This window comes from Cynoglossus semilaevis, chromosome 19 (genome assembly GCF_000523025.1).
Source record: "Cynoglossus semilaevis isolate Cse_v1.0 chromosome 19, Cse_v1.0, whole genome shotgun sequence".
In the NCBI taxonomy this organism is placed as follows: Eukaryota; Metazoa; Chordata; class Actinopteri; order Pleuronectiformes; family Cynoglossidae; genus Cynoglossus; species Cynoglossus semilaevis.
The window spans coordinates 14,926,114-14,940,110 of NC_024325.1; the positions used below are offsets into that span (position 1 = coordinate 14,926,114).

At 37.9% G+C, this 13,997-nt stretch overlaps 1 protein-coding gene and 1 long non-coding RNA gene across 2 annotated transcripts in view; both read left to right on the plus strand.

The window, feature by feature from the left end:
- LOC103395496 (tripartite motif-containing protein 3-like) overlaps positions 1 to 10,673 on the plus strand; it is a gene marked incomplete at its 3' end in the record, with an annotated part of 21,404 nt that extends 10,731 nt beyond the window's left edge. Inside the window, exons 3-17 of the mRNA XM_025065861.1 lie at positions 2,182 to 2,357; positions 3,553 to 3,682; positions 4,238 to 4,348; positions 4,442 to 4,593; positions 5,119 to 5,299; positions 5,757 to 5,858; positions 5,950 to 6,048; positions 6,766 to 6,918; positions 7,413 to 7,791; positions 8,186 to 8,289; positions 8,446 to 8,613; positions 8,717 to 8,885; positions 9,369 to 9,410; positions 10,382 to 10,452; positions 10,554 to 10,673. Coding sequence (XP_024921629.1) covers positions 2,212 to 2,357; positions 3,553 to 3,682; positions 4,238 to 4,348; positions 4,442 to 4,593; positions 5,119 to 5,299; positions 5,757 to 5,858; positions 5,950 to 6,048; positions 6,766 to 6,918; positions 7,413 to 7,791; positions 8,186 to 8,289; positions 8,446 to 8,613; positions 8,717 to 8,885; positions 9,369 to 9,410; positions 10,382 to 10,452; positions 10,554 to 10,673 — 2,127 coding nt within the window. The remainder of the gene's footprint in view (positions 1 to 2,181; positions 2,358 to 3,552; positions 3,683 to 4,237; positions 4,349 to 4,441; positions 4,594 to 5,118; positions 5,300 to 5,756; positions 5,859 to 5,949; positions 6,049 to 6,765; positions 6,919 to 7,412; positions 7,792 to 8,185; positions 8,290 to 8,445; positions 8,614 to 8,716; positions 8,886 to 9,368; positions 9,411 to 10,381; positions 10,453 to 10,553) is intronic.
- A 2-nt stretch (positions 10,674 to 10,675) lies between these two features.
- LOC107990036 (uncharacterized) lies at positions 10,676 to 13,877 on the plus strand. Its single transcript, XR_003052932.1, has 2 exons — positions 10,676 to 11,104; positions 11,213 to 13,877. It is a non-coding gene; the product is annotated as an uncharacterized LOC107990036 (long non-coding RNA).
- The last annotated feature ends 120 nt before the right edge of the window (positions 13,878 to 13,997 follow it).

Below are 13,997 nucleotides of genomic sequence, written 5' to 3' on the forward strand. Positions count from 1 at the left end.
ATTGTCTGTTATTTTAGTCTCTGTGTCAGCACTGGCACACTCATATTAGACTCTATATTTAGGCAGGCGTCATCATGTAATGATGTCATTAGTTTTGGTGTTGTTTCAGTAGAAGAAGAGAAGTGTGAGGACCTCCAGTGAAGTCCATCCATCTTTATTTCTTAGCTATGTAATGACTAACATTGTATGACAATACAAATAGTTTGCTACATTTGTGGTTATTTTTTGCGATGGATCATCCTTTTGATTCTTATTTTAACTTTGTCAGCCTTTTGGAAGCTAACCTTTAGCATTTTTGTTATTTATTTTAAACACCTATTTTGTTATAGTCTGTTTTTCTTTCAATTTCTGTCAAGTTCTTTAATATTCCAACATTTACTTTAGATTAGACTATTGTCATGATACTACATTTGTCATGATTTTTTTTTTACCAGACGTCTGCGTCACTTTTCTATGTACAGAAAAAAAAGCACATTTACCAGTGACGTACAGTAAAGCTTCATTACTGTGTGTTTCTCAGCACAGAGAGAATGTGACATGTTGTTTGTGCGGTCGACAGCTTCAGGTCTGACCTTTAAACACCCAGAGACTGTGTGTGTCATCCAATCTTCTTTGCAAGGACTGGAAAGATACCGGCTGCTCTCCGTGTGAGTGTGTGTTTGTGTGTGTGTGAGAGAGAGACAGAGGTAAACAAGTGACAATAGGCCGTGATCAGACATGGATCAGGGATCGAGTGTCATATTAGATCCTGCAGTGACAGATGCTCAGACAGAGGGCAGACGTGATGTTTATCACCATGTTAAATCCTGTGAAACTGCTTCCAGGGGTAAAAATTGTTGAGGTAGCAGTTGCATTTAAAAAAATATAAAATTAATTTTGATGAAGTAATATTTTCACCTGTATTTTCATCCATATGCCATACATATTTCATTAATTCATATGTTGCTAAAGGTGTGCCAAAAAGCTCTAAAAATGTCACGGATTTGGTTTAAAGTTAGCGCCTAAAAAGCTCACAGTGAGAAAAAGCTGAAGGTTAGCACAAGCCATATTGCTAAAATAAGCTTTATTGCTATTTTATTTTTTTCACGATTACATTCAGTGATAATTTGTCAAATGCAGCTCGTGGTTAGTATTGCGTTTAAAAATGCATCAAAGCTAAAAGGTGGATGTGTAAGAATGTTAACATGTGGTGCAGTACTTGGTCCTGTCTGACTGTGTGTAGACCGGCTGCTCTCCGTGTGAGTGTGTGTTTGTGTGTGTGTGTGTGAGAGAGACAGAGGTAAACAAGTGACAATAGGCCGTGATCAGACATGGATCAGGGATCGAGTGTCATATTAGATCCTGCAGTGACAGATGCTCAGACAGAGGGCAGACGTGATGTTTATCACCGTGTTAAATCCTGTGAAACTGCTTCAACATACATACAACATAGCTAACATACTGTACGTAGCTAACCTTACACACAGGTAACGCAGCATCTCTCTGTCATGCTGCTGTTACTGTTGATGTCATGTTTGTCCAGACTCGTACTGGTGAGGCTGAAAAGTGGGCCACGTCACATCGCTGCTGGGTGTTGCTAAGCAGAAAATCCGTTAGTTGCAGCTGTAGCTCAATGATAAACTGAGGTTTTCACTCACAGGTACCGTTTGCTGTCAACGGAATAAATAACCCCTCATTTGTCCTTTTTCAGAAAGTGTTTGAATTTGAGTCTTTGGTTTTTCCTTTTCAGCAGTAATATTTCCCACCGCTGTAACAATAAGCACAGTTTATCACTAATCGAGGATTTGAAGAGATTTGTTACCGACGGTTCCTGGTACCTGCTGTCTCAGAATTTGAAAAACTGGATCAGAAATTAACTGGAGCAGGAAGTAGAAATGTCCAGCCATTTGTGTCATAATTTTTTTTTAATGCCAGCCTACAAATGATCCTGTAATGTACAGTCAAATATATTACAGTCAAATGATAGTTGAATGCTAGCTTAACAAGTATATTTAGATAAAAAAAGACTAATATTTGGATTAATCTTCAGTTGAAACAGAATACACAAATATCTGCCAAAAATAGGTAAAAAAAAGGCTTTAAGACAGAAAAGCATAAAAAGGAATGTGTTTAGGATTGTGTAATAATCTTTAGCTAATGCCTAAAATTTCAGTCTGTCTTTCTCCTCTTGTGTCCCTGCAGGCTAACTGCTGTTGCAGTGCGTGGCGCTGAATGTCTTCTGCCATGGCGAAGCGGGAGGCTGGGAGCACCAGCCCGGTGGTCCGGCAGATAGACAAACAGTTCCTGGTCTGCAGCATCTGTCTGGATCATTACAGAAACCCCAAAGTCCTGCCCTGCCTGCACACCTTCTGTGAAAGGTACGGTAGCTAACGTCTCTTTGGTCTCTTTGGTTCAGTGGACGCCGACTCACACCGTCCGGGTCCTCCCATCCTATCAGACACATTCCTGTCATTTTTATGCGTCTCCATGTAGAAGAAACTCATTTATTTCAAAATCCCTGCTCACAATTAGGCAGCTCTGCTGGCTGCTCCTCACTGACTCCACTGGGATAATTACATTCCTGAGCATCAGCCTCAGCCACTGGCTCCACTCTGACACAAAAAATGTCTTTGTCTGCAAAGGCCTTTTTACAGTATTTGAGCTCGTACTTGCTCAGAAAGATGACGTCTACCTCCTCTGGTCACACATTCGGTGTCTCGTTAGTCAGTGTAGAATGTGGAAGAAAGAGGAAAGATGGGATTGTTTTTCAGACCAATTATCATTAAAACAACAACGCAGTTTTAAGGCCAAGTCCTTCAGTGCAGACATGACGACATCTGTCCACTAGAGGTCAGATTAAATCCCTGGTTTACCTGGATGAAGTGCTGTTCTAGGACTGTGTAAACACGTTTTGGAAAGGGATGAGAATACTGTTTAAATGTATTAGAATAACATCTTTATGTCACGAGAAAATGGGTAGAAAATTTGTAAAAAGTAAATCTCTAATATAGATATAAGACAAAAAAAATTGTATAACTCAGCACATAAACAAATGTATTTTAGTTGGCACCAGCACAACAACATAGTGTCGCTGTAGAATGTGGCCAGAAGAGAATTCACCAACTGTTACAAATAAAAAAAAAAAAAAAAAAAAAAAAAATCACTTGACTGGAAACTTATAAGAGGTGAGACAAAGACTTTGACCTGACTGCAGATCCAGTCTATCTTATAAATTCAACACTATGGTGTTGGTGTGCTGCCCGTGCACCTCCAGTGTTCAGCCACAGGGCGGCGACCACGGAGGCTGTGAGGCAGAAACACTGTCAGATCTGCATACTCTTTTCTGCTGACTCCAGTTTGAGGTTCTGGCTCAAAAATGTGTGACATATAAAAAGCGCCCCCTCAGGACATTTGAAGCTAATGATCCTCTTGTTTTATTGAGACCAGTGGGAGAGATTTGTAACTGCTGTCAGGACCAGGATCCACCTGCTCCTTATGTGTGTGCCACACAAATATGCAGAGACAACAGTGATGTCGTATAATTTAATTATTCATATTTACTTCTCTCCTCAGTTGTCTGCAGAACTACATCCCTCCAGAGTCTCTGACTCTGTCCTGTCCTGTTTGTCGGCAGACGTCCATCCTGCCGGAGAAAGGAGTTGGTGCTCTTCAGAACAACTTCTTCATCACCAACCTGATGGAGGTCTGATTCTCATTCTGTTCCTTCAGCCTAGAAGGTCAAATGCTAATGCGATTATCACACAAAGTGGTCGTGAATGAGGCGAGAAACATGAGGGGAACCGAAACGTGAAGTAGAGCGGGGTTCACTGAAACACAGGAAATTAAAACTGAAGGCAGTGAAAACAACTGGGAGTTAGTTTAATGCTGAGAAGCTTAAATTAGCTCAGACTGGCTAATTATTAGCTGTACAGTAACTAATAAACAGCTATGGGAGAGTAAAGATTCACAGATGTACAATTACAATATCAAGTTAAAAAATAATTTTGTAAGAAATGGCCTAAATATTTGGAGCCGATTAATTACAAATTATTTAATTTAAAGGGAAATCACTTTATCATTTAAAAAATGTTTATTTTTATATGGTCCCAGTGGTGTTGGAATAACTCCTAGTCTGATGGACTGAGGTCATTAATTCAAGGACTTTGCTGAAGTCTCAGCTGCAGACCTCAGTCACTGTATCTCCTCCTCCACTCCTTTAAAGTTTAAAGTTAATGAAGCATTAAATGTCTTGGAACAGGTCCTTCAGAGAGACCCAGAGTGTTCCAGACCCGAAGCCTGCAGTGTCCTGGAGTCGGTCAGTGCTGCAGCTGCGGGGAAACCTCTCTGCTGCCCCAACCACGAGGGCAAGGTGGGAGCGGCCGATCTCTGGTCATCAGCTCAGAAACCGACACTTACCAACTGTACAGTAGGAAATTCAGTGGCCGTTTGTCTCCCCCTGCAGGTGATGGAGTTCTACTGCGAATCCTGTGAAACAGCCATGTGCCTCGACTGCACGGAGGGAGAACACAGGGAGCACGTGACTGTCCCCCTGAGGAACGTTGTGGAACAGCACAAAGCCGCTCTGAAAACACAGCTGGATGCCATACACAGCAGGTGATTAGGAGAAGAGTTGAACTCTTCATCAGTGCTGAATTCTGGTACTGACAGGAAACATACTGGGTTAAAAATAATAAAAAATAGAAAACATATTTAAAATGAATGTCAGGATTTGGGACAAATAAACTAAAGAAAGTAAAAGTTTAGTAAATATTAAGCTAAAAGGTAAATAAAATGTAGTACTGAAATCAAATAGCATAAAGTAAAAGGGGAATAAAATTGCTAGAAGAAAACAAAAAATAAATTTAACTTGTAAAAAAAATTCTAAAATAACTAACATGGAAATATGGTGACTTTTTATTTTAGATAAAATAGATATAGACTTAAGAAAGATAGTAAAAATATCTATATTTTGCCAAAATGCTAACAGGTAGCTTTTGTTCTGCAATTTTTCCAAAACACAATTTTAAATTTGGCCATGTGAAAAGTTTTGGTGTGCCACCATTGGCCCCCTGGCCACAGTTTGTACCTGTCAATCATACATGGACTTTCTGATCATGTGACCCTGTCCGACGTCCACAGACTCCCACAGCTCACAATAGCAATCGAGCTGGTGAGCGAAATTTCCCGTCAGCTGAACGACAGGAAGAACGAGGCAGTGACGGAGATCAACAGCACCTTCGAAGAGCTGGAGCGTGCGCTGCACCAGCGCAGGACGGCGCTCATCACTGACCTGGAGAACATCTGCTGCACCAAGCAGAAGGTAGGACGATCTGACAGCCTTTTGAACTTCTTGATTTTTTTTTCTTCAATATTCTGATTTAGATTTGGGAACATTTTAAATTAATTTTACTACATTTTAGATTTTTTTTATTATTACAAAAAAAATTACAAAAATACAAATATATTTATAAATCCATAATCTATAAATTATTTATAAAATATTATTTTGCTCACTCAGACTCTACCTTACTTTAAGTTACTTCTCGATTTATTTTAAATAATTTTTTACAATTTATATATTTGATTTTTGTTTGTAATTATAGCAATTTTTGCGCTTGTTTTTCCCTTCTCGTATGTATTTCCCAGAACTGTTGTTGTTCCTATTTTTATTTCTTTTGGCTTATTCTTGGCTAACATGCAGCTAAATGTGGCATGTACTATTTTATAAGTATTTTTTTTTTACTTTCCCTGTCCAATCCTTCTCCTGTTTCCTGCAGGTTCTTCAGGCTCAGCTCTCGTCTCTGCTGCAGGGGAAGGAAAACATCCAGAGCAGCTGCAGCTTCACAGAGCAGGCTCTCAGCCACGGCACGGCCACCGAGGTGGGAGTCAGGAGTCACGTAGAAAAAAAAAAAAATCAAGAAAAGACACTGAGGACTTTTAACTGACTGTGTTTCATGGTGGCGTTTGCAGGTGCTGCTGGTCCAGAAGCAGATGAGCGAGCGAGTGACAGCACTGGCCCGGCACGACTTTCCAGAGAGACCGCAACAGAACGCTCACCTGGACTGTCAGGTAAAACCACAGCTCTGCACAACACGTTCATCTCATCACAGTATAGTTTAAGACTGATTAGCCTAAGTTTAGCTCGACTACATTTATATTGTTTTTATAGTAATAACATTTTTAATTAATTCTATCTAATTTGATATGGACAAATAAATGGAAATAAACTCAAGTTTGACTTGGATAAAGATATTGCAAAAATAGCTAAATATTAGCCAAACAAATGTCTTAGCTAAACCATTATATAGAACTTTATTAATCCCTTCAAGAAATTACAGAAAGATCTGAAATAATTATACAAGCATTACTTTAAAATATAGGAAAAAAACTACATATAAAACTTAGCTTTAGTTGACTGAGAGCTAAAAATTTTAGCCGTCACAGCAGAGCTATCTATGCTTTATGTTAAAACCAGTTCAAAGGTGACGGCTAATCGACAATAGCTACATTTTAGCATTAGCCATTTAAATTTATAAAATTTTACCCACAAAATACGAACAAGTTAAAAAAACAAAACAAACGTGATACGGTGGCCAATCATTGTTACATTGCAGCTAAAATGTAGCAAGAAAATAGAATACAATTAAGCTAAAAGACAAGTAATTGTTAGCTTGAAGTGCTCCTTATTGTTGGGTCCAAGTGGTTAAAAGTAATCTAGTATTCATTTGTTATTGTTTTTTTTAAATATTTTGCAGTGTTTAACTCGTAAACTCGTCCATGTTACAGGTGGAGACTGAAGGTCTGCGTCGCTCCATCCAGAACCTGGGTGTTCTCCTCACCACAGCAGCGGTCGCTCACACCACTGTGGCCACAGGAGAAGGTCTACGACACGCAGCCACCGGGCAGCAACAGACGGTCACCGTGACAACCAAAGACAAGGTAAGATGTTTGGATTTAGATTTAGAAGGATTCAAGATTTAATAATGTTTGAGGAAAATGTATGAAATGTATAAAAATAAGTCATAACAGACAGAAGTTGGTTTTTAAAATTTTTTTATTCATAATATTTTGGGGTAAAGGCATAGACCAATGAAAGTAAGTTAAACATTTACATCAATAAATGTTAGAGTTTACATTTAAAGTTTAAAGTGATTTTACTATGAAGATAAAACTACTGTAAAAAAGTTGTAAATTCACAAGAAAGAACGTTTTCAACTGATGAAACTAAATATTCAATTTTGGAGAAAAAAGTTGTAGGTTTACAAAAATAAAGTCTTAAATTGATAAGAATTGAGCCATAGTGACATCTAGAGGTTGATTATTTTAAAATGATTTCTTCCATTGATTTAACAGTTTTTTTTCTACTTCATCTTTTCCCTGAACCTCGGCGTCTTTGTCTTCAAACTAAATCTGTCCTCTCTCTCTCTGTGCAGGACGGAGAGCTGGTCCGAACAGGAAACGCTTTTCTAAAAGCCGAGATAACGTCCGCCGACGGCAGCAGAGCTGCGGAGGCGGAGATAACGGACAACAAGAACGGGACCTACGAGGTGGGCTACATGGTTCGCTCAGAGGGGGAGTACTGCTTCTCCCTGACCCTCTACGACCAGCCCATACGCGGCAGCCCCTTCAGGCTGCGGGCGGTGAAGCCCTCCGACGTTCCTCAGTCTCCAGACGACGTGAAGAGGAGGGTGAAGTCGCCCAGTGGGACGGGGGGGCACATACGACAGAAGGCGGTCAGACGACCCTCCAGCATGTACAGCACCACCAAGAAGAAGGAGAACCCCATCGAAGATGAGCTCATCTACAGAGTGGGTAAGACTGACGACGGCCATTCACAATGTCCATTCACAATGTTTATTCACAATGTTTATTCACAACATTCATTCACAATGTTTATTCACAATGTTTATTCACAACATTCATTCACAATGTTTATTCACAATGTCCATTCACAATGTTTATTCACAATGTCCATTCACAATGTTTATTCACAATGTCCATTCACAGCGTCTATTTACAACATTCATTCACAGCGTCTATTTACGTTATATTAAGTTATCTTTTATTAATATTTTACTATTTGGTGAAACTAGGGATTCTAGTTTACAGCTAACTGTTAACTCATTAAAGTTCAATGTTGTCTGTATTGGTGTTCACTAACAGTAATTCATTAGATAATGTAACGACTGCATCATTTAAATGTCAGGGTCCCGGGGCAGAGAGAAGGGAGAGTTCACCAACCTGCAGGGAATCTCAGCTTCAAGTAACGGCAGAGTGGTGGTGGCTGACAGCAACAACCAGTGTATACAGGTGACAACAGACAGACACAGACACAGACACACAGCCTGACAGACAGACACACACACAGACAGACACACACACACACAGACACACCAACATCACTGTAAGTTTCTTTCTTTTTTTTCCTCTTTTCTCACTCGTCCTCCTGTGATGATGTGACGACAGGTCTTCTCTAACGACGGCCAGTTTAAAATGCGCTTCGGGGTCAGGGGTCGTTCACCGGGGCAGCTGCAGAGGCCGACGGGGGTCACCGTCGACATGAACGGTGACATCGTGGTAGCTGACTATGACAATCGATGGGTCAGCATCTTCACCTGTGACGGAAAGTTCAAGGTTAGTCTGTCTCTGATGTCAAAGCTAAGCAGAAAATGACTGAATTAAAGTGTTGTTAAACATTTGGTGCAGATTCTCATTCACATAATGAATGTGGTTCCAGAATAAGATCGGTTCTGGTCGACTCATGGGTCCCAAAGGCGTGGCCGTGGACAAGAACGGTCACATCATCACCGTGGACAACAAGGCCTGTTGTGTCTTCATCTTTCAGTCCAATGGCAAACTGGTGACGAAGTTCGGGGGCAGGGGGACGTCAGAGAGACAGTTCGCAGGTGAGGACGACACTTTCATCAGGTTGATGACCTGTGGTTGTATTTTACAGATTTAGGTCAGTTTTAATTTCTAAATAATTATTGTAATCATTATAAATAATAATTTGTTGGTCTAGTTTGCATTAAAAGCCTAACCCTTTTCAGACTTTTTAATGATTAATTTTTGTACTTTAATTTATTTTAACCTGACAACCTGTTCACTTTTAACCCAAAGAAGTTGAATATTTTTTATATTAATTTAAATTGTATTATTTTTATTTAAACAAATTCACAGTTTATTTATTTATTTATTTTGTAAAGACTTAAACCTTTAAATACTTTTAGATGAAGCTCTAGACAACACAGGAGAACGCTTGCTAACACCCTCTCTCTCACACACACACACACACACCTGGTCCTCCACCTCCTTCTCCGCTCTCTCTTTCTCTCTGACCTTCTTTGTTTTTCTTGTCTTTCCTCCTCTGCCGACTGTTGTCTGTTCAGACAAACCTGGTCTAAACTGTAACAAATCTGCCTCAGTCTTCAGTAAGTACTCTGTGTGGCCTGACTGCAGCCTCTAATCCCACAATGCACTGCTCTGTGTCTAACCCCAAGTCCTCGTCTGTTGGATTAGTCTGTGCCTGAACGACACTGATCCAACATGTAACCACTGACTGTTGTCAAAACCACTGACTGTTACCACTGACAGGGCGTTTGTTCTGCACCTCAGCTCTAGAGTGAAGTGTCGTAAAGGATTGTTTTGTCGTTAAACTGTTTTTTATAAAAAAGGATCTAAAGTTTGAGTAAGAGTGAGTTAATAACCTCTACTTCTGAGATTGTTGTTTTTTGTTTTGTTTTTTTTAAAATAAAAGTTAGAATTTTTGTTGACTAACTTGTAGTATTTTTGGGTTAATTTATTACCAATGTTCATGTCTATCATTTAGCCAATAGTCTATTTTATCACGTTTTAGATTTTTTTTTTATTTGTTCCAAAATGTGACATTTTTGTCTAACTTTTATATAAAAAAGAATTTATATACATATACATAAGTTTTCATTGCGCTATTTTTGAGGCAACATTGCATTTTTAGAAATTTTGTAAACATTTTACATTTTTGCTAACTTAGCTAAGCTAAATCTAGGTTGATTTTGTTCATGGCTAATGGCTAAGCTAGTAATTTCTTCACTTTTGCTACATTTTTTACCTTTGAGCTACTGTTAGCTTTTTTTGGATTTAGTAAAAGAATGGACTTTTTAGTTTTTTTTGGAAACTTCTTTAGCTAAGTTAAGCTAATATGGCTAACATTGGATATATCAGGGTAACTTTTAAGCTGACTTTGGCATTTTATGATCATTAAAATTATATAATTATCTAATTTTGTTTTTTTGTTTAATTATGGCATGAGTTAAAAAATACAATTCTTAAAAATATATATATAAAAATCTCCGACTCACATTAAATCAGTGAATGAATCGACTCCTCATCTTCACGTCAACGTTCTTCTCTTCACATCCAGGTCCGCACTTTGTGGCTGTGAACAACAAGAACGAAATCATTGTGACGGATTTTCACAATCACTCTGTCAAAGTGAGACAAAAAAATAATAATTTAAATTTTTTAAAAATTCCATTTATCGAGTGGTCACATGACTTACGTGTTTGTGTTTGACCCCTGACCCTGGGTCTCAGGTGTATAGTGCCGATGGAGAGTTCCTGTTTAAGTTTGGTTCCCATGGCGAAGGAAACGGTCAGTTCAACGCTCCTACAGGTGTCGCTGTTGATGCCAATGGAAACATCATTGTTGCCAATTTAAATAATTTATAAATATATTTGATTAATATTGAGTTTTCTTTTGTCATGTTGTTATATTTACTATGACCAAGTATTAGTTATTTTTGTGTTAACTTTACATTTTCAACATGTCTTGCTGTCCATTATTATTATTATTGTATGAAACATTGTATGACCCCTTGTATTATATCAAGTCAAACACTTACATGTGTGTGTTTTCGTCAGGTGTTCGACAGCACGGGCTCCTTCTTGTCCTACATCAACACATCAGCCGACCCCCTGTATGGGCCCCAGGGCCTGGCCCTCACCTCAGACGGACACGTGGCCGTGGCCGACTCTGGAAACCACTGCTTTAAAGTTTACAGATATCTGCAGTAAAAGAGAAGCAACACAAACGATATTGGACATTAACAATACACACACTCAGAGCTGGAACATCGTTCTGAAAGGTTCCAAAAATCAGTTTGTTTTACTGGCAGAGATTTCAATTTTTTTATTGTCATTTTTTAATTTTTTTTTATCATTTTCCCTTTTAAGTTAATATTTTTCTCCTGAAGGTCAGGCCTCAGTTAAACTTCAGTTCTGTCACCTCCATCAAAGTGAGTACAACTGTGGATTCAAACATGGAACCAGATGTTTCAGCTCCGTGTGCAACAGGACTTTTCCTCAAGGTAAAATTCAGTCTATTTTTTTCCCCCACATACTTCAGTCTGTAACACTTCAGTCGACCAGCATCGTATTTTAGCCAAAGAATCTGAATCTTCTGGTCTGTTTCTGATGTCACCTGCTAATGTGCTTCACAAAATAATAAGTCTGGGTTATAAAAAACAAACTGTGGTTCTCAGACATCACTGGAGACTAAAATAAGTAACTTCACAAAAAAATATTAACTAATTTTCTTTGGACATTTGGCAGCACAAACCTGACCCTTATAAGCTACTTTAAAAAGCTGCACTGAAGCCAGACTCTGGTCCCAAACTCCCCAGACAGATTTTGATCTAAAACCTGAAGGTCGTGAACTCAGATCAGTCTCAGTGACGACACCAACAGACGACATACTGTACTGCATGTCTCTGATCGATTCCCTGCATGATTCTCTCCAACGCCCACAGTCAGAACTTTGCGCATGAAAACATGGAATGAGGTCACAGCCATAAAAGGTTGCACTTTTTTAAACGCCTAAAACAGACATTTGTCAAATCATGTTCTGTTTAAGGTCAGAATGAAAGACAAAACACAAGAGAAAATCTAACTTCATTCCCAGAATTCTCAGATTGATAAAAAATAGTTTTTTGTTCTGAAGAAACTTTTATGATCTAGATATCAGAAATCTGCCAAATTGAAAAAAATCTGCAATAAAAATAGTGATCATTAAATTCTTTGTAAAGATTCAGACAATCAAGTACAAAGAAAGGTGGAATTCTGGGGGAAAAAAGTCAAAATATTAACATCTAGAACTCTTTTTCCCATCAGCCCTGAGCTTGTTCTGTATCTAAAAGCACATCAGTTCTGCTGACATGACCTTCAGCTACTACTTCCTGCACTTTGATATTTACCAGCTCTTGTACATAGGCCTAATATTTAACTGTAAATAAGGATTTAATGTGTATAATATTCCACTCCATGTCCTACATATTCCAGCACACACTGCAGTGAATGGAGAGGTTTTAACACTGGAGTGTAAACAGTTACAGTAGAGCATCATGTGCCAAGGCAGCACGCCAAACATCACTGGATCAAATCACGTCCTGTGTTTGTTATTAGCTCTATGAATATTTTTATTTCAAGATTTATTAGAATTTTTTTTAATATAATTTGTTCTACATAGTTATTTTTCTAATTTCAAAGCCTCTCTTTGCCAAACATGGTTGTACATAAGCCTTAGCCGTCAGACACTGACAATGTTCAGCTCATACCTGTACGTCAGTGCGTTTACATGTGCATTTAAAAAAACAAAAAACAAAGACCAAGTCCTCTGAAGGTTGTGCATTTACAGTCCAGTCCAGTTTAGTCCAGTCCAGGTTTACAGAAACAAGGACAGAATAGGTTTCTTTATAGACATTTGTTTCTTGTTGACATGTTAGCTATTAGCGAGTTAGCCACCACAGCAGGATGAACACAATCAATGTGGTGGTGGATTGGACAGATATCGTAACTGCTAGCTTGTCTTTAGCTTGTTGGCTAGTGAAGCAATTTGGTAACAATCCAGAAATGTAGAAAAATATTAACTAAAAATAAATAAATAGTATTGAAAAAAACAGACAGAAAGGTCTCAGGTAAGTCCGTCAGATAACAGCAGGGTTAGCAAAATAGCTAAGACAAGATTTTGTTATTAAAAATATACAGAAAAGATTAGAAGATATCCAAAACCAACAACAAACATAATTCTCTTAAAAACACCAAAAACTAGTCCAAGGATGACTGATGTTTTTAAATAAAAAAAGCTTAAAAATTAGCCAAATATAGTAACTAAATGTTAGCAAAATATTTTAAATATGTTATTGTTACAAAATCATATAACTTATTTCTGCTTACTTTTAGCTTAATTTGAAAAAAAAAAAACATTCAAACAAAAACAAAAAATCAGGGCTACCTTCTGTCTTTTTTTTAATATTATTACATGAGTTGTACTGTATGTTAGACCAACAGTGTCAGTTCACTCCAATATCATGTAAATGCACTGACTCGCTGTTGTACCTGGTTCATCAAGATGGCACCAAAAAAAAAAAGAATTATACAATTCATATGCAGTACTACTATACTATACATTATTATAATTAATATATGTATTTATTTATATAATATGTGCGTATTTAGATGTATACTGTATATATAATTAAATATGTAGTACATATAAATTATATTACAGTTTTAAACTCAGCTGAAAAAAAACCCACCTTCACTGTCACGTTTCCCTGTAGTTTCTTTTGTAGTGTGGTTTTGGACGTTTCCTGTTGTTTGACTCCAACACCATCTAAAAAAAAAAAGTTTGTCACTGATTATTCATCTGTACTTTAGTCTGACTGCGCCACCTGTTCTATCAAGATTTTTTTCATGAGAAGTTTTCTTTATTTTTTTCTTCCAGTTCTATTTAAGAAGCACATGCAAACGCACCGCTAACCACTATGATTGATTACCTTATGTACACAGAACTGGATGTAGAGGACCTGTAACCAAGGCAAAGGTATTGTTGTATCTATTAAAGAAAACAAAAACTCGAGAGATAATTGTGCATTGTTTTTTGTTTTGTGGTGTAAAAATAAAAATAACATTTAACTAAAAAATATAATTTAACTAATATGTACTAATCCTGTAATCATGTTTTAGGACCTATTCTTGCAT